General features: G+C 45.7%; 1 protein-coding gene across 1 annotated transcript in view; it reads left to right on the top strand.

The window, feature by feature from the left end:
• Window positions 1–724: 724 nt before the first annotated feature.
• firrm (fignl1 interacting regulator of recombination and mitosis) overlaps window positions 725–24,988 on the top strand; it is a gene marked incomplete at both ends in the record, with an annotated part of 68,929 nt that continues 44,665 nt past the window's right edge. Inside the window, 12 exon segments of the mRNA XM_084311296.1 lie at window positions 725–814; window positions 1,031–1,070; window positions 1,155–1,243; window positions 1,339–1,443; window positions 1,933–2,073; window positions 5,773–5,935; window positions 6,048–6,132; window positions 6,649–6,787; window positions 9,328–9,417; window positions 9,546–9,610; window positions 10,047–10,195; window positions 12,224–12,353. Coding sequence (XP_084167422.1) covers window positions 725–814; window positions 1,031–1,070; window positions 1,155–1,243; window positions 1,339–1,443; window positions 1,933–2,073; window positions 5,773–5,935; window positions 6,048–6,132; window positions 6,649–6,787; window positions 9,328–9,417; window positions 9,546–9,610; window positions 10,047–10,195; window positions 12,224–12,353 — 1,286 coding nt within the window.

The raw sequence follows: 24,988 nt of genomic DNA, 5'->3' as shown, positions 1-24,988 counted from the left end.
GTACATACAGGTTTTGACCAGCAGATGGCAGCGATGAGGCAGCTCCATTGGGAGGGGGTGGGGCCGGGTGGGAGGGAGGCGCGGCCGAGGGGGCGGGGCCGGGGAAAGGGGCGGGGCTAAACGTGCAAATTTTTTCAAATCCCAATGTTGACAGCTATGTGTAGTGGTACTCAGACATGCTTGGAGAGGGGAGAGAGATAGGCTACACAGGGAGAGATAAACACACACAACGAGAGGACGGGTGGGAGAGATACATGCATAAAGAGGGAGTGGAGAGAGAGAGAGAGAGAACCTCCGTTTTATTGTACAAAAAGTAGGCTATTTTAGTCTGTAAAACGTTGGCAGGTGATAAACATTGGACTTGCCACATTCAATGGGGTTTGTGACATGTGTTGTGAAAACAACACATTTGTAATCAGGTTATCTGGAAACAATGACACAAAGCAGACACCTGCAACTCATCTTTGAATGTCCTCTTCTTTGTACTTGCGTTTTTATAATTACTAGTCTTTGCTGTTTTGGCTTCACGTTAGCTTTCCACTGACAGGATGAGCACAGATGCAGAGTGGTGAAGGGAGAGGGAGGGGGTCTTTTTTATTAGTGGTTTGTAACTAATGGCAAATTAAGTTAGAATGTTTTATCAGCACTGGAATATGTCTTGGACAAAATCTTTTGAAATATCTTTTTCAAAATGTGAGACTACAACAGGTCACGTCCTGTCAGCATGTCTCAGACCAGCCTTCTGGAGGAAGTGGTCCAGTGGAGCCCGGACACTTGTCGACATGAGCTCAAATCCGTCCTGCCCAAGCTCACCATATCCTTCCAAATGCCACTTTCAGAACTGGCATCACCATACTTATCACCTCAGCTTGGCTGATGTGCTTTGCTCATAATGACTGACTATAACTAATGTTTTTTCTCACAACATTAGCTAGTCCATCCCTGACCATAACGGTGTCAACTGTTAGCTACACCACAGAAATACCAACTTAATGCTGTACTTGTGTCTTACTTCCTTGACTGTTTGCACACCCTGCATCACAACTCTGAGAGCTGGGAACAACATATACGTATATCTCTTTTCTCTCAGATCGCTTGTTGTTTTGCGTCATAATGAACTTCAGCCTCCCATGACATGATAACTGTCTCGACAGGTGTGCTGAAAATAATCACAGACATGTTCCTGCCTCATATTGGCCTGTCAGAGCTGGAGACCGAGTGCTTCTCTAAGGTCTTACCTGAGGTGAATAACATCATATTCTCCTGCTTAGAGTTGATGTGAAGGTAAACATTGACCCTGGAGTGTTTGTTAATACATGGATTATGAAATGTCTGCAGGCAGTCAAGGTGTTTGACAGTCTGATGGAGGAGATCTCAAAGCAAGTCGGAACGCTGTCCAGTCAGAATGCAGAACTGCGGGCCTTGCTAAGAAACATTCTGCAGGTATTCTTGCATTTGTTTATAAACATTTTGATCTATTTTACATTTGTAGAGTCTATACCTACAGTATACATTAATAATTCCCCTCTCTCCCTCCTCCCACACTGTGCAACATCCTACCCCTCAAGTGCAATATCCTCAGTGCAATACCCACCCACTACCGTCTGACACTGTGATTGTTATTTGTGTATTGTTATTTTGTATATTGTACAGTATTGTAACATTGTATTATTGTATATTATTTTATGTTTCTGTATAGTATTTTATGTTTCTTGTATAGTATTTTATGTTTCTGTATAGTATTTTATGTTTCTCTTTTATTACTTGTATGATTTTATTACTGCACATTAAGTTTGAGTCCCACATCTCATTGTATGCAAATATAATGACAATAAAGTACAATCTAATCTAATATCAGGTATTTATTACATGAATACCATTGTTCTCTCTTCATCCTATAATGTACAGTTATGATTTCGCTGTCTGTTTCAGGGAATGGTGCAGATCTTAGAGGCCCTGTCTGCTTGTGTGCGTCATGTCTGCTCACTGGAGGAGGTCCCTGACTTGGACGCCATCCGCTCTGTACCCCTGTGTGTTCTCAAAGTCCTGCTGGACACTTTCCAGCACTGCAAGGTGGGCCTGAAGAAATTATATTGCAATAAAGAGTAGGGTTGGGTACCGTTCACATTTCTATTTTATTTAATTTTTTTATTATGTTTTTGGTAGATTTTTTTATTTGTTTGTACTACCGGGCAGTCCGGTAGAGGGAGAGAGGCAGTGATGCGTTGCTCATGGGACGGGCTTGCACTCCGTGCAACCAAAGTTTTGTGAGCAGAAGCGCGTGCACACAGGAATGCGCTGCACTCGACTGATGCGCCAACTCGCAGTACCTACCTGGCTACTTTGCATATCAATAGCGCCAGTCGTTAGGGCTGCACGATTTTGGGAAATAATCTAATTGCGATTATTCTGACAGATATTGCGATTTGCGATGCGATTATACCATATTTTTTATTTTTTTTACAAGAAGAATGTTGCTGCTTTCTGTAGTCGGGTCCCAACTGCAAAATTACTATTACCCTGTATTATACACTTTTACTATCATGTAGACTATTCTGCTTTGTGTTTACATGTGATGTATTGTATACATGCACATTTATTATGTTCTTGTGTGATGTATCGCACATTTTATTGCTGTGTGATGTATTGCAAATGTTATTGCTGTCATCTTGGCCAGGGCCCCGTTCCCCGTACCTGGATAACTGAGTTAGCCGGATAACTTTAACTGGATAACTGAGTTAGCCGGACTTTCCGGTTCCCCGTACCTGGATTTTCCAAATCACCATGACAACAGATCCAAAAGTTTGAGCCTGGTCGAAAGCAGAGTTTAAGTTCAAGTTAGCCTGAACCATCGCCACGCCCCCGCAAAGAAGTGACAGCCCGTTTCCTGAAATTATTCCCACAGTCTACGATCTGCATTATACCATTCTGAATTACGTTTTTGTGCTCCATTCTTCCAGAGGGGGCTTTTGAAATGTAAAATAGACCCAAAATGCTGATACTAAATTCACTTTGTCCTAAATAATGCACGTTATATATACCGTGGCGCTCGCTCGTGCGATGTACACATTATGTGGTTATTTTAATTGTAACTGGGATTAAGATGTCTGATGAGATGCGCTGTTTGACGGATTTGAGAAATTGAATGAGCCGTTGACGTCACATTAATGAATGAGGATAAAGAGATAAAACTTCCTTCAAAACAAAGAATATTCTAAACACGGGTCTCTCGTTCATTAATGTATAAACAATGAATTTATCCCATCTGGCACAGTGGCTCAGCGGTAGTGCTCAATCCTGGCAACCTGGCGACCGGGGTTCGAATCCCCGTCTTTCCAATATAAATTTTTGGAATATAATATTAATGATTATACGCAAAGGTAGCATAGTTTTAAGTTAAAATATTATAAATCTACATGCATTGAGGATGTCATTCTTTATATAGCTCTCAACGTGCACCAAATTGAATTATTCCTATATTGCAAAAAGAAGGAGACGACTGGGTCTCGAACCCCGGTCGTCTGCGTGAAAGTCAGAAGAACAACCCATTAGACAACAGAGAAGATAAGTAAAAGATCGACCATACATCAATCAATGGGTAAGGGAGCCGTATCGTTATTCTGTATGACAGTTTTACTAATTATTTTCGCTAGCAAGATCTCATTTGATTATTCAATCCAGCAGGCAAGTTTAAAGAAATATAATCTGATTGATTGAGGTAATGAGGGACTTGAAATTAGCCTATAGATAACGCATTTAACTTGTCGGCGAGGCGATTGAGCGTACTGCAATATGTTAATAAAGTTCTAAATCAATTAATCAATCAATGCCGCTAGAGAATCAGATTCTCTGCTATCGATACGTGCTGGCTTTTCAACTGAAGCGGCCGCGCGCATTTAGCCTGGGTCGCAAGTCTGGCTTGAGTTAACGAGACTGAATCCACCTTCGAGGAACAGGAAAATCCCGGCTTCAAACATCGGGTTAACTGAAGCTGGATAATGACATCTTGATCGACTTAGTTGAACCAGGTACAAGAAACAGGGCCCTGGTCTACCTTGCAAAGGAGATCTTGTATCTCAATGGGACTTCCTGGTTACATTTTTTTTTTTTTTAATTGCAGGCTTGGCGATTTGATAATTGCATCATTCCAAATCGCGATTTCGATTAAAAAACGATTAATCGTGCAGCCCTACCGGTCGTCAGGTGTTACATTCCATTCGTAGAGGAAATTAGGCACTGTTTTTAGTCTGTCCTTATGCGAGGGAACATTTATGCGCATGCGCGGGAGCTTGCGCACTCGCCTGGGAGCTCGCATGCACGTGGCGTCATTAGCGTGCGGTCAACCAGTGTTGATATGAGCATCGCAACACTGGAGGGAGAGAGAGAGGAAGAACGGGAGACAGAGCGGGGGGAAGACATTCGGCAAAGGACGCCGGGTCCAGGAATCGAACCCGGGTCGGCCGCTTCGCGACGCAGCGCGTTACATGGGTCGCCACTTGGGTGCCCACCGTTCACATTTGTACCGGTACTTTACTTTAAAAAAAAAAAAAAAAAAAAAAAAATGGCAGTGTTCGTTTTGTAAAAAAAAACTCAGTCCAAACTTAGCAATTTCATCATTGTTATTTATTTAGAACATGTTGGTTTTTATTTATTGTTGTAACACACCACACAAACTACCCCCCCTACCTCCTCTCTCCTCCCAAACCACACAAACTAACCCCCCCTACCTCCTCTCTCCTCCCAAACCACAGAAACCAAAAGCCCTCCCTACCTCCTCTCTCCTCCCTACCTCCCTAGAGAGAAAGAGAGAGAGATGCTTTGACACTAGCTTAGTTAACGTTAGCAGCTAACGTTAGTTTAGTTTTTTTTTACTGTGGTTCATACAGGAATAGTGAGGATGCCGTTGCTCGCAGAGTTTTCACTGCACATAGAAACAGTGCAACTAGAGGAGTGGTCCTGTCCATGGACCTATCTCAAACCCGCCCTCTTTTCTTGATCCTCCAATCACAACTGAAACAACACCACGGAAAGTGTTTCAATACATTGTTTAACTACCTAAATACCTTTTTAATAAGTAATGCAAACAAACAACTATTATATTAGAATATATTATGTTGCTGGTTATAGTACAACTGCAATATCTGTCAAAAGAGAAGCACTATCATATTTTATCTACGTTGTACTGCAAGGTAAACCATTTAGCTCAACAGCAGCAATCTCCAGGACGTCAATGATGTCCAGCACATCATTTCATTTTTAGTTTCAGATATTGATTGAAGAAGTGTGTTTTTAGTCGACGGCGGAAATCTGTATGTGTTAGGGGTGGAACGGTACACAAAAACCACGGTACGGTATGTACCTCAGTTTTGAAGTCAAGGTTCGGTACGGGTTTTCAGTACAGTGGGGGAAAGTTTGGCTTTCCATGTTCCACTCAGGGGTGATGTAGTGTGCAGTAACTAATTGTACTTGTAGGGCTGTCAACGAATATTCTATATTGAAATTAATAATCGACTTGTAAGAAAAAAAAGAAAAAACAATTATTATAAGATTGTGAAAAAAACAGCCCCCGGTGGGCGGTCATTAGTGGTTACCAATAACATACCGTTGTATTTGTTCGGTACACTACACAGCCGTTCGGTTCGGTACGGATATGTGTACCTTTACACCCCTAGTGGGTGGGTTTCCGCTGTCAGGTGTCCTGACTGTGTCCTGACCGTGTCCTGACTGTGTCCTGACTGTGTCTTGACCATATGACCATGTGTGTCTCCACAGGAAAGTGAGGAGGTGTACTGTGGCCGTCTGGCGCTGGTCGCTGACCTGCTGCAGGGCCTGTTCAAGGAGGCCTACTCCCTACAGAAGGGCCTGATGGAGCTGCTGGACAAAGTCTTCCTGGATACCAGGGGCTCAGAGGAGGAAGTCTCTGACATTGTTACAGGTGTGTGTGTTTCAGTGTGTTATAGTTGTCATTATTTACTCTTATTTACTACGGTGTTTTTTGTATTCCTCTCCAGTCATTCATTGATTCTAGATGCCTTAATGTTCGTTAGTGATTCACAACCTGTTGGATATCTGCTCTGTGATCTCCAACCTGGACATGGCACTGCATGCCAACACATGGAAGTTTATTATCAGGTGAGTATCACTCTCTGCTCAGATACTGCATACCAGTGCAGTGGCTTTATAATAAATTATGTATAGATTGAAAGTAGACTGATAATTCATATAGGGGCGACAGTGGCTCTGGAGGTAAAGCAGTCGTCTGGTAATACGGAGGTTCCCGGTTCCATTCCCGCTCCTCCCGGGCAGCGTTTCTTGAGCAAGACACTTAACCCCTTGTTGCTCCTTGCATGGTTGCCTCCGCCATCGGTGTGTGAGTGAATGGGTAAAATGTGAGGAACAAACTTTAAAGCCCTTTGGATAAAAGCACTATATAAATGCAGCCATTTACCATTATATACCAGCCATCATATTCAGGTTTCTCGTATTTAGGCAATGAACTTATCCTGGCTTTTGAAAATGGAACACAGAATTGACACACTCACAAAAAAAAAAAAAACAGTACTCCGGTCTCCTGAATAACATCGGAGCGTGAATGTGCATGTAAACCTTGCTCATTGGCAGATGTTGACGGTGGGTTCATGTGTTCAGACAGAGTGTGAAGTACCAGTCGTCGGTGGACGAGCTTCTACGACACGGTGACATCAGTGGCAGTCTGTGCGACAGCCTGCTGGCCTCCTTCCACAGCTGTGTGGAGCTGGCGGAGCAGATCCGGCAGACGGGCCCACAGGTGCTAGCTGTACTGTGCCGTGCCCCGGCAGACGGGCCCACAGGCAGTGTTCATTTCATCAGCTATTTTTTATTTTAGTTTTAGTCTTAGTCATGTGTCAAATGCTCTTTTTCGTTTTCATCATATTTAGTCACCTTCATCTATTTTTCGTTTAGTCAACTACAGGTCTGAGCATTTAATCTTTGTTTAGTCTCGATTTAGTCTTTTTTTTGTTTAGTCTCGCCACTTGGTTACAGCCTCATAAGTTGGTGTGAGCTTTTTCTAAACAAAAAAAGCTATGGGGCATTACAGGTTGATAATTCCCTTCTCATACACAACACAGCTACCGGCTAATACACTACTGTAGTGCGGTCCATCCTCCCATATCTCCCGGGGGGAAACAACACAGGATTTAGGTTTTAGTAAATTCTTGGAATTTGCTGTCCCTAAAATTATGCGATTTTTCATCTTGGACTGTAACACATTAACCCTTTATCTGCCGGAGATTATTCTCATCTTAATCCCTTCTCTGCCAGTACTGTAAGTCTATGGAGATGTTCCCCTTCTTTGCAGGGCTATAACTTTTTAAATTGTATTGCTAAATTGACATTACTATGGCCCATTCAACATCAAGTATCTATCGTTTAGGATGTAGGAACGTTCTACTTTTTCATTCACACATTCATACTAAAATACGGTCTAAAGTATAAATTAGTTTTTATTGTTTTCTTCAGCATTCCATAGAACATGAGTTATAGCCATAAATACATATATTAGATCATCAAATGTAGTTTGATACCGATTGACGTCAGATAAAAAGATTCAATTGTACAAGGTCCTAAACGTCATGACTCATCATCTGATGTTGACCGGAGCGGGGGGGGGGGGGGGGGGGGGGTCGTTTATAATGCAATGACCGACGTTAAATGAATCATGTAGTATGGGTGATATATTGATCATAGCAGTTTGTATCGAAAATGGTAAACAAACAGGCTGAAACTCACCCCAGTCTCCTCGTAGCATTGGGTGATGAGCGTGGAGCAAAAAGATTGCTATTATGGGATGTTGATATATGCGATCCATTTCCAGGTTGTATAATACTATATACGCCCAAATAACGTTGTTTATTGAGTTATGGCAACCGATCGATTATCCAGTGTGTCGAGATGGAGTCCGAAATATGGGTGAGCACCACTTCCGGCCGCTCACTTACGGTTTTGGCAACTTGCCGATCGGCCACCAGGTGGCGGTCTTGAACCGTCAGTCTCCGTGGGTGAAATATGATTGCCATGACAGATTTTAGAAATATTGATCTAAAAGACGCTGTAAAACGTCATTTGGCAGATTACGCATGGCGAGGAATGACGTCTAAACACGTCATTGGCGATTAAAGGGTTAATTGCCAATGACTAGTATACTCGTTATAGCCCGCCAATCGTTGGACGCCAACAACGAGTATACTCGTTATTATGATCGTTATTTCTTTTATTCGCTATTTCCATTCATAAGTCATCCTGCTGTGCTGTGGCAATGTGTGGCACTCTGTCTGAGACCGCAACGGTCTGATACCGCCGCCTAACGCCTTGCGGCCACTATTGCACTCCATTTGAAACGATGTGGTTTGTTTTCTGGGCCGAGCTGCGGCATGGGGGCGGGGTCTAAACACTCCGGCAAGACAAACGCTTATAGGGATGGTATCGACGAGGGTCCCCGCCCCCCTGTTCATGTGCAATGCTGGATAACGTTGGACACACGATCGCGATCAGTATTCGGAATGGCGATCAGATAATTGGATTATTCTTTTTGCAGTACATCATAGACAAGGTAAGGACTATATGTTATCAATCTTGCGTTGATCCGATAATTCTTTCCCCGCGATCACAGCGTGTGTCTGTAATATACTGTGTAATGTATGCCGTTGGTGGCGATTGAAGCATAGAAAAACTACCCCCCCCCCCACCCTTTAGTGCATGCATGATGAAACATAGTACCGATAATCTAGCATTGATTTCAGATTGATTATTGATCCAGGCGAGAAATGGCACGATTTATAATGAAATGCAGTAAAGCGCTGTTTCGTGTTGTTTCCCGGGATTACACAGAATCACTCTAAAACTATACTCATATTCACCACGGTATAAAAATGTATGGATGAAAATTATCAGTTTTTTGCATGTTGACCGGAAGAAACTCACTGACAATCGACGTTGTTATTAGATCCATAGCTATAATATTTAATATAGTTTTAGCACTACAAACACCGGCATCTACCCCCATTTCATTACAGCGCTGGCACAAACGGCCATACGCCCACAGCGACCTCTGGCGTCCAATGTGTTAACTTTGATTTTTACTGCGAGACACATCATTCAAACGGATTATGTTTAGGTTGGTGTGTATTTATTGTGTCTCCTATTCGATAGCTGTTCCTATCTTGGAAAACAATGAGTAAGGTTTAAGGTTGTAAGCATGAGGTCAAAGGTTATAGAGGTGAGAAGGTCCTGACAGGGCTGTGCTTCGTTGCCTCTGTTGTTCTGATGCTATTTTTTCTTTTTCTTAAGGAGGCGACACAAAGCCCAGAATACAAGCTCTTTCAGAAAAACACCAAGATGTGCAGATTCTTTGCCAACACTTTAGTTCATTACATAAAGGTACTTGTGTTTCGTTAAGACGCCCTGACCTTTGGATATGTGTTGAATATGCGTTTCCTTTTTGATTTCAGTTGTATAATTCAAAGTAATGGAACTTCAGTTTTGTCATACATGTATCTTACTTGCAGGAATTCAAATCTTTTCTGGCAAAGTCCTGTGGCCGCTTCCATCAGCTCTACCTTCAGATCACCAGGTAGCCAAGGATACATTATGATACAATGCAAGTCTAAATTAGTGCTGTCAGAGGTTGAAATAATTTCAATATTCAAACTTCATTAGAATTCGATTTTTTATTTGACTACCAAGCTGCCAGTTGACCGTAAATGTGCCTGTAATACAATCCGATCAATGGGTGTTGCAAAGCAGTGAAAGCACAATATCTAAAGATAGCAAATACGACACACAATGCACTTGTTAATTGTAAGCATTTTACACCTGCTTTGATGTGGAAGTAATATGTAAATGCTATCATTCATATTCAAACGTAATTCAAATGTGCCTCATTTCATCCTATTCATCGTCGAATGATATCCATAAAGGACAACTGACAACCCTAAGATTAAATAAATTGTGATGGTTGTTAAATATTTAGCCGTGTCCAAACATGTTGTCCTCTCCCCGTCCGTCAGCCAGCTTCCTCCCAGCCTGTGTGCTCCGGAGCTGCCCTGCCTTCTGTCTGAGGAGCTGAAAGTCACCACTCTGGTTCCCATAGAGGCCCTGCTCTCACAGCTGCTGCCTCTCCGCCCCTTCGCCGAGGTCGTCCTACAACAAGACCAGCGTACGTACAAGTGTCTGTCCTGAGCTTACCCTCTAAGGTCAGGCGGAGTGGCAGGGAACGTACGTACAAGTGTCTGTCCTGAGCTTACCCTCTAAGGTCAGGCGGAGTGGCAGGGAGCGTACGTACAAGTGTCTGTCCTGAGCTTACCCTCTAAGGTCAGGCGGAGTGGCAGGGAGCGTACGTACATGCGTCTGTCCTGAGCTTAAAACCCTCTAAGGTCAGGCGGAGTGGCAGGGACCTCCGCCTTCACACTGATGTATAAGGACATGTTTGACATTCTTTGTAATGTGCTTTGGGGTAATAATAAGATTGCAGACTTAAGTTTTTCTGCTGCTACCAGAGATAGGTTTGGTTCACAGCACAGCCCAACACAAATCTGTGTTTTATCTGTTTATCTGTTTTATCTGACCTTCTATTGTAAAATGAACTCTGTTATGTTGCAGTCAACATGTGGTGGCTGAGTGATTCATTAAGACTAGAACAAGTAGATCTGCCAACCAAGTGGCTTCCTTTTAAATGAACTGTATTATGCAATGAGTGATTCCCATAGATATATATCACTAGATGACTCACCCGCGCTGCTGGCCAGCGGAGACCGACGTTGCCACATGGCGGCCATCTTGCGTGGGTGGAGCATGCCCACTCATAACATGCATGTCTATGGGGCATATACTATTGAAATAACCATAGCTTGCTAAATTTTCAACCATTTGGTTTGTTAAAACGTCAGAGATGTAGTTATCATACTGCATACTTATAATGGACTTTCATATGAAAAATAAAAAGTAAATAAATTCTTCCAAGCGTTAATAACGTTTGTAATAAACCAAACCGTTTGTAAATCCGTCAATATTTCAGCGAGTTAAGAGTATTTTTGTTTGTGCAGATCATCACCTTAACACATTGAGTGCCACGCCCCTTCCGGGAAGTGACCACTTCCGTGCCGTCCATTAACCCCATGTAAACGTAGTTGTACTTTATAGACCTAAACCTATATTTTATAGTATAGCTATGGGTCTAATAACGCCGTAGAGTGTCATTGAGCTGCTTCTGGTCAATGTGCAAAAAACGGATTCTTTTTTCATCCGTACATTTCCGTTTTATACAGTTTTGAATATGAACATAGTCCGGCCGTTTCTGAGCAATTCCAGGGAAAAGACACGTAATTCAATAAACACGTCGTCATTTTTCGTCTGATTATCGGATCTTCCTGAAATCAACGCTAGATCATCACTATTATCCTTTGTCGTGCACGCATGCAATGTGGCTTAGACCGGCGCGCCCCCCCCCCCCTCCTGCAACCCAACGGCATACAGCCAAACGGCTATAACACAGATAGCTTCAATCGCAGTAGAAATAAATATCAGATCAAGCCAAGCTTTCATATATAGTGTCCTTACCTGGTCTCTGAAGTAATGCAAAAAAAAGAATCCAATAATCTCATCGCCATTCCAGTTATCCACAGTGATCCTGTCTCCGACGTTATTGGGCATTGCACTTCAACGGGGGGGGCGGGGTCAGTAGTCCAAACCATCCCTAGAAGCGTATGTTTTGCCGGAGTGTTTAGGACCCGCCCCCACGCCGCAGCTCGGTAGAGAAAAGAAACTAACCCGTTTCTAACGGGGTGCAATAATGGCCGAAGGCCTTAGAGGGCGGTATAAGACCGTCTGCCAGCTCCGACACACTCAGAACAGTATGCACAAGGTGCCCCGCTGAATTATGAATGGCAATAGATAATAAAAGAAATACCGTGACAGAAACGTAGATCTACGTTTCCAGCACTCAACGATCGGACGACAGAAACGTAGCTCTACGTGAACGGCACTGGAAGTGTTAAAGCAGTAGTCCACTCAAGCAAGATGGCCGCCGGTGAACTACGTGGGAGACTCCACCTTGAGCCATCTAGTGTTTATATATATATATCTATGGTGATTCCTGCGAACATCGTACAGTCCTAGGGGTCGTAGTGGTAACGCTACACTTCCTGAGTCTTGTGTGACCGTGGCTGTTCTTTCTGTGTGTATATAGAGTTAGACCCCCAGTATGAGCTCCCTCAGTGTCTTCTCCTGGCCAGTATCCTGTCTCAGCTCCCCTTCCAGCCAGAGGAGGCGCTGCAGCTGTGGTACGAAGGCAGCCAGTTCTCGGAGGACACCCCCAGGTAATCGGGGTTCACCACAGCCACCGGACCTTTAACTACAATACACTGAGCAAACTTAAGATGGAGACTTTCTTCATACGTGACTTTATTCAACTGAACCCTTTCACTGCCGCACTACCAAAACGGTTAACCCTTTCACTGCGACCGTCGGTTGTGTGATAGTAAAGGGTTAACCTTCTGTCGTGTGGCAGTGAAAGGGTTAAAGAAACTGAGTTCACAAATAGGTCTGACTAGGGCTGCAACAATTAGTCGACATAATCCACTATGCCGATTATGAAAAATCGTCGACGAGATATTGTTGCGTCGATTTGTAATTTTTTTTTGCACTACCTATCTTTGTGAAAGTGGCTTCTCAGCTCTGGTCCAGCCAGCTGAAGACTTCTTAGCTTAACATAACAGACCGACAGTAAGTTTGGGGGAACTAATGGGATAACTGGGGATGTTGTTTGGTCCTGACAAGAGTCTCAAAGCAACTCTGAGGTCATGCTCAATGTCCAATCTGTTCCTCTGCTCTGTCTTCAGCTGGACCAGAGCTGAGAAGCCACTTTCACAAAGATAGGTAGTGAAAAAAAAAATAAAAAATTATAATTATATATTTGATTTGATTTGAAGTCTTTATTTCGAACATGCAATGAATACAACAAACAATAACAAAAAGCAAAACAACTCAATCTGCATGTTCGAAAAGGAGTAGGAAGAAGTATACACTTATTTAATCCTACCCCTTTTCCACTACTCAAATGAGTGTACTATTTTAAACATAAAAAAGAAAAGAAAAAAAAAATATATATATATGCAAAACAAAAAACAAAAACTATATATGTATAAAATAAAATAAAATAGAAAACAAAATAAAAATGTAAACACCCGTGAATATCAAGTCCCTTCCTTCCTTGTGAACATAATTTCCTTATACATCAGTTTGAATTGTCTCATGTTTGGACATTGCTTTAGCACCACATTTAGACTGTTCCACAGTTTCACTCCACATATCGAGATGCAGTGTTTTCTCATGGTAGTGCGTACGTTTAGCACCTTTAAATAATATAATTGTTTTTCGATTAGTCGACTAATCGAAAAAATAATCGACAGATTAGTCGACTACCAAAATAGTCATTAGTTGCAGCCCTAGGTCTGACCCTGCAGAGTCAGAGTAAGCTACTGGGGCTTACGCAATATTCACAGATATTTATAATGTCACATCGTCTCACTCATCATGAGAGGAGGCGAGGGTCAGAGCAAGAGGCCCCCACGTTTCTGTCAGGGACACAGCGACCCTTGTCATTTACCAGAAATCATTGATTGAGTGATTAACCCTTTCACTGCCACACGACAGAAGGTTAACCCTTTATGTCGTGTGGCAGTGAAAGGGTTAACCGGCTGTCATGTGGCGGTGAAAGGGTTAACCTTCTGTGTGTTGTTGCAGTGAAAGGGTTAACCGTTTGGTAGTGCGGCAGTGAAAGGGTTAAGCAATCTTTGTTTAGTCAGTCTGAATAACAACTTTGTCTGAATATAAACTCAAAGAAAATGATTGTCACTTATTGTCAACTTAATGGGCCTCATTCAACAATACTCGTATTATTTTTCTTATATTCTTGCTTACCTGTCTGTTAACACTTTCCATGCCAGCAGGGGGAGCCAAAAATAGCGCTTGAGTGCCAGTGCTGTAGTCAATGGGAGGGCGATAACATTTGCGAACGCCTAAACTATATCTTAAATTATGGCTATGTGTCTTATACGCCCGTCGCTTATCAATGACTTGTTTGCAGTCAACATTGTCGAAACGGATTGTTTTTTAATCGGTTCATTTCCGTGTTATACCATTCTGAAAAACACTCGTTTTTTGAAACTTCCAGAAAAAATAAAAAAGATTCTGCAGGAATCGCCCTTTACTGGAATACACAAAACCCGTTGTCATTTTTTGGCCTATTTATTAATCGTTTTCAAATAAACGTTAGATTATCGATAGTGTGTACTTATGCACGCTATACAAATCTATTGTTAAATCTATTATCTTATTTCCTGATCAGCACACACACACTCACAGCCACACACACACATATGGCACACGCTGAGATATACTGTAGGTGAAAAGAGCTCTGATTATCCCAAGACTGGTAAAATAGATTCCTTACCTCAGATCAGATGTTCTCCAAAAAGATTATTCCAATTCCTGATCAACATTCCAAATATCGATTGCGTTTATTGATATTCCACGCTGTTCTGATGGTGGGCAATGAATGTGTCCAATTATCTAGCAGTCTCAGTCAGTGAGTCAACTAGATGTCCCCCTTGGAAGGGTGTGGGCGAAATGACTTTTCTTAAACCATAGAAACAATTCGGACTTTATAAGAATGTTCGTTTATTTGGACCTTGAAGCCCAGCATCCAACTCATCCTCTGTTACAATAATCACCAGGTGGTCAATTAACAAGGGGTTTAGCTTGTAGCTTGGTAGTTGGTAGTAGCTTACATCCAAGCATTAGTGGATAATGTTAGTAGAGGTCGAAGTGGTATCGGTAATGTTCAACCAAGTCGCCTCTGTTGATAGTTCGTTAATAGTTAAGTTGCCATTTAGCAACCGGTTCTGGTTAGTGTAGCCAGACATTAGTTAGTCTGTATGTTCATTCAGTCTGACGTTAGCCAGTCTATTGTCAATAGCGTGTAGTCGGCATGTAGTCAGCGTTTCCATTAAGTCAGTTAGTACATTCAGTCAGCAACGTACAACCAGACGTTAGTCAGTCTATAGTCAGACGTTAGTCAGACGTTAGTCAGTCTATAGTCAGATTATTTACCTATACAAAGGAAAGGAAAACAAACAGCATTAGTTAATAACTAGATATATGAATTAAAGAGAAATGCGGATATTAACGGCGCATATAATGCTACGTACCGTTGGCCAGTCAAGAGTTCGCCCACAGGGCTTTTCACCTTACAGTCTAGACTGAGAGTGTCACTTAAATAGCGCGACGCGCCTGCGCAGAGACAGCTTACCTGCTCAGAGTCGCAATACGTACTCCAAAGTGCGTCCACTAGGCGGCACCAGATAATAATTAACTCATGCAATAAATGTATACAATAAATGTTACTCATGATAATAATGAAGGATAATAATGATAAATATATTGGGAAAAACGTCGGATAATTCTCCACCTCCCACTTAGTTTTCTGAACGTCAGGCTCCTAAAACTATTCAAACTATATAAGTGATCCCGGTCTATTATTATTATTCCTTCACAGGGGCACAAAGAATTAAACTATGCCGCATTTACGGTGGTAGCACAAGTGGCTCCCGCGAAAACTACTCAGGTACCATCGGCATCGGGTGATTCTTCACGTCCTCAATCCTGCCAGAAACAGGCGACTTTCGACGTCCTTTGCGCCAGAAACAGGCGTCTTTCGACGTCCTTCTTTGTGCCAGAAACAGGCGACTTTCGACGTCCTTTGCGCCAGAAACAGGCGACTTTCGGCGTCCTTCTTTGTGCCAGAAACAGGCGACTTTCGACGTCCTTTGCGCCAGAAACAGGCGACTTTCGGCGTCCTTCTTTGTGCCAGAAACAAAGCGACTCTAGACGCCCTTTTTTGGTCATTGTTCCTCGAAAGGTAGAAGTACCACCAACCTCCTGACGTCCCTGTGGAGGACGGTGGTGGGGCACACCCCGACGTGACGATCACGCTTGGGATGACCGGTGGTAACGGGAAGGCTATGGCAAGTCCTTACTTCCACGTCCCTGATGACACCCTTTGGGTCAGGGTGAGTCTTTATCACTCGGCCCAGTCGAAACTGGCCTCTGAGTGCGTTCTGGTCCGCAAGCCAGACCAGGTCCCCCTCAGTGACATTCCTAGCGGGAGTGTGCCACTTTTTTCGGACGAAAAGTTCTGGTCCCGCCAGTTGGCTCCATCGTTTCCAGAACCTGTCCACTTCAATCTGGATTGCTCTCAGACGGACGAAGGGGTAGCTAGCGGACTCGAAACCTCCGCGGTCTCCACGGGGCCTTGCACGTCCCAGTAGGAGAGTGTTGGGGGTGATGACCTCAATGGTGCCATCCCGAAGCTGGGCATTGGCGCCAATAGGCCTCTCATTTGATAGATTGGCAGCAAGGTATAGGAGGGTTTGGAACTCCAGGGCCGTGAGGCTCCCTTCTTCGCCTATGCTGCTTAGTGCTCTTTTCAATACTCGCACAGCTGCTTCAGCCGCACCATTTCTATGAGGAGAGTCAGCGGGGTGGAACACCCAAGTCCAATCTGTACCAGACTCTGCGGCTTTCTTCTGTATTTTGTTATTGTCGATATTTGCTAGGAACTTATAAAGTTCTTCCAGCGCTGGCTTTGCTCCCACGAAATTAGTCCCTTTATCGGACCAGAGCTTCTTAGGATGGCCTCTCAATGCAGTGAAGCGTTGGAATGTTTTTAGGAAACCTTCAGTCGAGAGGTCTTCCACTATGTCGGCATGTATTGCTCTGGATGCCATGCAGCAGAAAACTACGCCCCAGGCTTTCTTACTTGTTCTCTTTTTCACTGAGTCTTTGATCCTGTAGGGACCAAAGAGGTCCAACGTGGTATACTCGAATGGTGCGGCCGGTTCTGTGCGCTCCGGGGGGAGTTCGCTCATGATTTGACGGCACATTTTTGCCTTGTTCTTTCGGCAGTGTATACACAAGTCAATTGTGCTTCGGGCTACTCTTGGCCCCTGCACAACCCAGGCTTTATGTCTCATGCGCAAGAGGGTTCCTGCAATGCCCTCATGGTTTGCCCTGTGAGCTTCCTCTGCCAGGAGGATGCTCACCCATTCCCTGTAGGGAAGTAAAGGCACCCCAGGCCATTCTTTGGCCATAGCTTGAACTCTGCCATGGCACAGCAAAAGTTTGGAGTCCTCCTCTTTGTGGACCACAAGTCTGTCTAGTGTAGTCACAGGGAATTCTGCGCCTTCCTGTGCGGCCAGGCATAGTTCTCTGAATGCGCTTTGCAGTTCATTTACAGTTAATGCCTCCCACTTTAACAATGTGTGGGTTGGCGAACAAGCTTTCGTCGTTTGGGCCTTCCGGGTTTTTACTGTCACCCAGAACTTCAGTGCCCTTCGGATGAAACCGACGACGTTGCAGAGTGTCTTGAGAGAACTGTATCTCCTTGGGTTTATCTGGCCTACGAGAGCCCCGCCCCAAAGTTTGTCAGGGCTTCTGTTTGGCGAGATAATGATATCTGATTCTTCTTTTGTGGCTGGTTTCTTCCCTTCCTCTGAGCTGGCAAGGGGAAGCATTGTCTTTGCTTGCGCTCTTGTGATAGCAACTGTGAAGGCCTTTCTTTGAAGCCTGCTTACTGCGTCTCTCGCAGCGGTAGAAACTTCTGAGGCTGATTTCATTGGCCATTCCTCTTCGGGGTAGGCGAGGAAGTCAGGGCCGCACTGCCACGCAGAATTCTCTCCGAGTAGCTCTGGGGAGCAGTGGCCTCTTGTGACCAGGTAAGCAATATTGCGTTCTCCTGGTACCCACCACCAATCAGTGACGGGACCAGCCTTCTGGATCTCTCCGACCCGATTCGCGAAGAATGTCTGAAAGCCATAGCTTTCTCTTTGGATGGCTCCCACCACCGTCTGACTGTCGACGAAGTGGAACCACCTTTCGATTTTGATTCTTCCATGTTTAAGCACATACTTCTTTAGACGGGATGCGAACACCGCCCCGCAGATTTCCGCCTTTACTGGATCACCTCTAAGATCAAGAGGGGCCAGTTTCGCTTTTGACTCCACTAGCCGGGCAACTGCTCCCCCAGACGTCTCCCATCGTAGATACAGTACTGCGCCATAGGAATCACAGCTCCCGTCTGAGAACGTGATCCCCCATGGCTTGCCCAACCAGCCGGCGGGCGTGATACTTCTTGGGAATGTGACGCGGCTCAGGCGAGCATATTCCTTGAACAACTCCACCGCTTTCTCTCGGAGCTCCTCTGATAGTGGCTGGTCCCAAGTGTCCTTGGTAATTTTTCCAGCCTCATGGAATGCTCTTCTCACTAGGATCACTCCCTTCTGCTTGAGTGGAGTTGCGAGACCAATCGGGTCATACAGTCCTGCGACTTGGCTGAGTAGAACTCGGCGTGTCAGAGGGTTAGGCGTCCTCTCTATGATATTTTCTTCGGCTAGATCTGCTTCCATCCTCATCTTTTGCCTTCTCCGGGAAAAGTTGATGGACGCCATTACGAAGAGCTTATCTTCCTGAACAAGGTAGCCGACTCCCAAAGCCTTGTTATCTTCCTCCTTAAGTTGGTTCGGTAGAATTAGTGTCTCTGGCTTGGCCTCCGGGGTGTCGTGCCTCCCACTGTGACCAGATCGGACCCAGGGTTTGAGGTGGAAGCCGCCTGCCTTCAAGATGACTTCGACCCCCTTAAGGATCTTTTCCAGTCTGTGAGAGTCATTGTGTGATACGAGGAGATCGTCCACATAGCTGTTGTCCACGATGACAGATCTTTCTTCCGTCAGGTGGGAGAACCGAGGGAGGTATGCGGTCTCTCGCATAGCGACTTGGGCGATGCATCCGGCCGGCTTGTCTCCCATGATCACCCTGACAACGGCGTAATCCTCTATCTCGTCTTGCGGTGAGTCTCTCCATAGAAAACGGTGTACATGAACTTCCTCCTCTTCAAGCCACACTGAGTTATACATCTTTTTGATGTCACCGATGGCTGCATGTTCTCCCTCTCGGAACCTGAGGAGTACTGCACGGATTTGGTTCAGCACATCAGGACCTTTCAGTAGGATATTGTTCATGCTTACACCTCTGTATTCTTGGCTACTGTCCCAGACGATGCGTACTGGAGTGGTGACGGAGTGTGGGTTCGGTGCGGTCAAGTGACTCACGTACCATACTGCTCCTTTCCATTGGTCCATCATAGACCTAGTTCGTTTCACGGCAGCTCCTCTCTCCACCATTTCGTGGATTTGCCTGGTATAGGCTACTTTCCATGAAAGGTCCTTCTCAAGGCGTTTCTCTGTCCTGAAGAAGGTCGACTCCACAGCTCGGCAATTGTTAGGGAGAGATGCTGGTTGTTCCTTCCAGGGGTACTTTGCATCCCAGTGGGAGTCCCCACAGTGCGAGTCTTTCTCCTTGAAGGTCAAGCCAGCCTTGATGATCTCTAGCTCCCGCTCGTCAGCCAGTGTCATTTCCTTTCCTCCGGGAGGACAGTTGCCACAGCGACATCCCCCACAGATGGGGTCACAGGCTGCTCCGATGCTGTCCCATTTCAGCCAGTCGAAGACTTCCTTGTTGCTTGTGGCAGTTACTGCCTCTTTCGTGCTTTTCCTCTTGGTTAAGTCTACCGTGAGGTCTTTGCATCTTCTCTTTATGGTTGTTCCCATGGAGCGTGCGAAGTGGGTCAATGAATGACGCGTGGTCATTTTTACTTCTTCGAAGAGGTCTGGATGCGCACCGCTCACAGTTTTGCCCAGTGGGCCGTCCCATAGCACCAGATCACCGGCTCTCTCCATTCTTTGTGGGGCCAGGCGACCTTCCCGGGTGCTAATGAGCAGATCAATTGTATCAGGCCGGGTCAATTCTCCTGGCTTGACACATGGAAAAAACGTTTCTAGTCTCTCGGAGTTCACCACTCTATCTACTTTGGCGATGTCCTCAAGGCCGTAGCAGAGCATTTCGTGGGCTCTCAAGGTCTCCTTCGGGGTCCATACTTTTATTGCCACCACATACCTCTTGGTATCGACTCTGACTGCCATCTTCCCAACACCGTACACGACCAGTGTGATAGGTTCGCCGGCCAGCCCGAGCCTCTTGGCGGCTCTGTGTGTGATATAGTTGGTGTCGGAGGCGAGGTCCATCAGCGCTCCAACACAGTCTCCTCCTCTTGTCGTGACGTCCATGAGCATCATGAGGACTGGGTATTCTTTTATGCCACTCTTGTCCAACAGGCTCTTGCTGGCGTACACTTGGGAGGTCGCTCTGTTCGTGAAGGCTTTCTTGAATGCTTCCATTTGGAGCGTTGACAATTTTAACTCTGTGACCACCTTCTCCTGCTCAGCCGTAAGGCCTCGGAGCCCTTTACGAGCGCCGGGCTCATTGGTTGTTTCGTTCCTGCTCTGTGTCTTGGAGCAGAGGAGAAAATGATGGTTGACAGGGCCGCCCCCCTTTACACACTCATCTTTCTTACAGAGGAATCTTTTCTCGCATGGGCCGTTGGCCCCGTGATAAGCGAGGCATTTGAAGCAAGCTCCAGCTTTCTTCACCTGGGCTCGTTTCTCTAGTAGTTTAGCCTTCTTGAAGGCCGGGCAGAAGTACAGTCTTTTCCCATGTGCTTCCTCTCCACACATGGTGCACGAGTCCCTCTGGGGCTCTCTTCTTACTTTGCTCGCTGTCGTTCTTGTAAATGACCGTCTATCACCTCACCTGTCGCTCAGCCTTTCACGCTGGGTTGGTCTTTCGCCAGCGTGGGTGGCTCCGATCTCTAACTGTGCTAGCCTCTCGAGGATCCTTTCTTGTCCTTTCAGAAATGACAAGAGTCTGTCAAAGTAACTTGCGGGAGTGACAGCATTCGCAGGGTCACGCTCATAGGAGATCCACTTCTCTCGCATGCCTATAGGCAGTTTTCTTTCTATGGCGGCAACAGTTAGGTGATTTTTGATCACGTCCTCCATCCCAAGGTCCTTTAAGTCATACAGTGCGGTTTCCACTGCCTGGACCAGGTCAATCATTTGCCTAGGCTGGTTACTCCGTACTGGGGGCACTTCTTCCAGACCTTTGAGGATCAGACTTGCGGTTGTGCTCCTGTCTCCAAAACGGTTGTCCAGGAGCCTGAAAACGTCGTCCGCTGTTCTGCAGCGATCCAGCCCGAGTTTCTTTCTCAGTGGCTCTTCTACGCTGTCAAGAAGGTGATATAATTTGCATACAGGCAATCCTGATGGTTCGGCCAAAGCCTGGAGGTCCTCCCAATTATCCCGCCAGCGCCAATAGGTCCTTCTGTCGCCACAGAATCTGGGCAGATTGATGGCGGCAAGCTTTATCTTAGGTCGGGCCCCCTGGTAGGCTCTGTGGTGAGCGAGACCTTCCCGCGTCGCGCCCTCATCGCCTGATGGCGTGGCGTGGTCACCTCGTAACTGAGGCATGATATCGAGGTCAGCGCTCTGGTAGAGATAGGGTTCGCTGCCGGGTTGTCTTACCCGTGGGAGCGAACTCCTGTCTGTATACTCATGAGGTCCACTTCTTGTGGTCTTTGCTCCAAGCTGGAGATGGGTTTCTTTCGGGGCCCCCTCGTGGCTCCCGAAAGGTAAGGGAGAGTCTTTGGAAGCGCCCTCTATTTGACTACTGTCAAGCTGAGGGGATGACGAGTGGATGTGAAGGACTTCACCTTTGCTGTTGGTGGACGGGGAAGGTTTGGCCTCCGCGACACGTTGCGAAACATCGTTTGAAATATCAAGTGGGCCGGTTACGTCACCGCCCCTTTCAATGTTGTGTGTCCTTATATCCTCTTCACCCTCATAAGCACATCCAGTGTCACCCTTTCCCCTAGGTTCTAGAAGGGTCGACCACTTGTCCATCAGTGCTGCTCTTTCCTCGTCCAAGTGCCTGTACCGCTTTTCTAATTCAGATATGTTGGGAGTCGGGAGAAGGTATCTCCACTCTCTCATCATTTGTTCGAAGGCGTTGAGTCTTCTCTCCAATTTGTTCCCCTCCAATGCTCTCTTGTCTTGGGGTGCCCATTGGGTGCTGAGCCTCTTTGCCTCTTCCAAGGCCTCCTTAAACTCCGCTTCAAGGGGGCCTAACTTTGGTTGAACGAAGCGGGACCATACCTCCGAGAAGATCTTCTTCTCTAGTGTCATTTTCCTCTGCTTGCTTCCGTCTTTCTTTGCTGTGGCGTCGGCCATCACGGTAGCATGCGCAGTTCCGTCGGCCTCCTCCAATGCTCCAATATAGTCCCCTGTCGTGTCAACGAGCTTCGCAAACTCTATTTGCAGAGCTTTCTTGTCGTTGACTAGCTCCGCTAGCGATGCAGTGTCAACATTGTCAGCTACTTGGTTGGCTCTCCTTGTGAAAGCAGTTTGCGCCGCAGTACGCCTCTTCTTTAGCTCTTCCACATCCACACCTTCCATCTTGTCCCAGTCAGCCGTTGCCCCACCTGGAGCTCCTCTTGCGGCTGAGTCGCTGGTCGCAGGCGGTAATAAACAATGAGGTTAACAGTCAGAAGCACAGTTCGTACAGTTGGCGTGTAGCAGAGTGATTACAATGACACTGCTCTAAGCAGGAGACAATGCTGGGACCGTATAGTGGATCAACGTAGCTTCTTCACTCACTTGAAACCTGGTAATGGCCACAATGAGGGTGAGCAAATAGGATAAAGTAAATGAGCACCGTTTCGGCCCTTGGTTAATCCATTCATAGTATAGTTTACGGCGTCTGGAGCAACAACGTATTTACACCATTCAACACATCCAAGGCATAGGGGTGTCAATGATAATGTTCACAGCGTTTGGAGCAACAATGTAGTTACTCAGTTCAACACAGCCAAGGCATGGGTGTCAATGATAATGTTCACAGCGTTTGGAGCAACAATGTAGTTGCTTAGTTCAACACCACCAAGGCATAGGGTGTCAATGATAATGTTCACAGCGTTTGGAGCAACAACGTAGTTGCTTGGTTCAACACAGCCAAGGCATGGGTGTCAATGATAATGTTCACAGCGTTTGGAGCAACAACGTTGTTGTGAAGGGCCAGATTAAACCGAATATATATATTTATTATATATATATATTTAATTGTATTTGTATATTCTCTAATATTCCTTGATATCCCTTGTATATTCCTTGTACAATATGCATTGAATATCCATTCTAGCCTACTGAACATCCCATAATAGTCTCCATTCTACTATTGGTCGAGACCTTGGTGCCAGGCTGCCATACCCCCCAGACCCAGTTCAAACGTACCGCTCAACATGTACGAACAAGTCCTAGTTCCGCGTAGGAATCTGGCTACCGCACCACTAATGGGACTATTTGTTCATAGTGCGTATATATACTGCGCTACTAAAGTAGGACTTCCTTTTCAGTCCAGTTTCTTACCCTCCAATAGAGTCACAGACGTAAAGCCTCCCCGCGACGCCACGTGTGGGAGTAAGGCCAAGTTCGGCCTACCATCGGTATTGAGACATCGTGTATATTAATATTTGAATAGTCATATTTGGCACTATATCGTCGAGTTGGACGTAGTCTATTAAGCTAATAATAGTCTGTTAATATATAGTGCTTCGTGCGGTGAGAATACTACCGTGGTCAGCACCCCATCGTTTCGGGCAGAAAACTGGCTGCTTATCCAGGATGATCGACCCCATGTGAGATTGCACCCGAGGAGCCCCAGAGCCGACGAGCGAGTGGACCTGTATACCGGATTATTCTACCGACGACAGCCCGCCTTCCCAGGCACGGATTATGCTTTGTATACGTTGATTATTCCATGGATAAAGACCCCCGACACTGCCGTGTGTTGGAACCCCCCCCCTGGAGAGGACGCAAGGTGAGGAGACACTCTGCAAGACGAGGTCGCTTCACGTCTCTCCTCCGTGGACCGGAGGACGCCGGCCCACAAAGAGTCCATCTGCTTTCATCTGCGGTCCAAGGATCGCCGGCGCATTGAACGGCACTACAGTGGGTTCACCTGGGATACCCTTGGCCGGATGAGGCAGCCGGACTCTACCCCCCCCCCCTTCCTACTCCTGTCGGCTTACAAGCGACCGGATTAACCCCCCCTAGTGTATCCAGTCTATAATCATTAAAGTATCATTGCTGTTATTCCTTAACTATTCCAGGTCGTATATGTACCACCTGCGCCTTCAGAGATTGGACATTCTCTATTGATATACCGACGAATACTCTTGCCATAAAAGTGCATACTAATTCCCATTCATAAATGTGATTGATTTGATTAAGTGCTTGCTCTACACACCATCGCTGTGTAGAAATAAAGACCTATTTCTAATTCGTACATTTGTGTTGGATCCGTTTCATCTACGTGACAGTGTTCATCATAATATATTTATGCCGAGTACTGGGTGGCCGAATATTAAGTACAAAGGTAGTGGTAGTAAGTATCATATCTAGTAATACAGTCAGGGAATTGTACCCCTCAGTTACAATTGGTCCTTCGAGCCGGAGGGTAATTAGTATAATATTAATATAGTGTTATTAATATTGAAATGGCCTATGATGAACACTCCACGAAACGATCCTCCTAACCAACGCCCGCAGCGCGAACGACGGCTCCCTCAGTACTTAGAGGCTTACGCTGTCAGTCAACAACCTAGTCTTCTACTAACAGTAAACGCGGTAAAACTAGAAAGTAAAAGTATGTCTAACCCCAACGCCCAGACTACCCCGACCATAGAGGCCCCTACGGGTTCTAATGTAACTGACCAAGTTCACGGTGGGGACCAGTGGGAACCAGACATGACTTCACACCCCGCCAGTACTGAAGAAGTAGTCCCCGATGAGTCCCGGGAGGAATACAGCGCTACCGAGAGAGAACTCGGCACGGAAGAAGACGGGGAGAGCACCGTGGAGATAGAGCTCCAAGGCTCCGCAAGGAGTACCCCGAGGGAAGGCTCCCCTATACAACCGCCTTCTCCCAGCGAGGCAGAGAGGACCCT

Source organism: Notolepis coatsorum, assembly GCF_963971535.1.
Source record: "Notolepis coatsorum genome assembly, chromosome: 3".
NCBI classification, from domain to species: domain Eukaryota; kingdom Metazoa; phylum Chordata; class Actinopteri; order Aulopiformes; family Paralepididae; genus Notolepis; species Notolepis coatsorum.
Note: the sequence above shows the minus strand (reverse complement) of the source record. Positions and strands in the feature narration are given on the sequence as shown.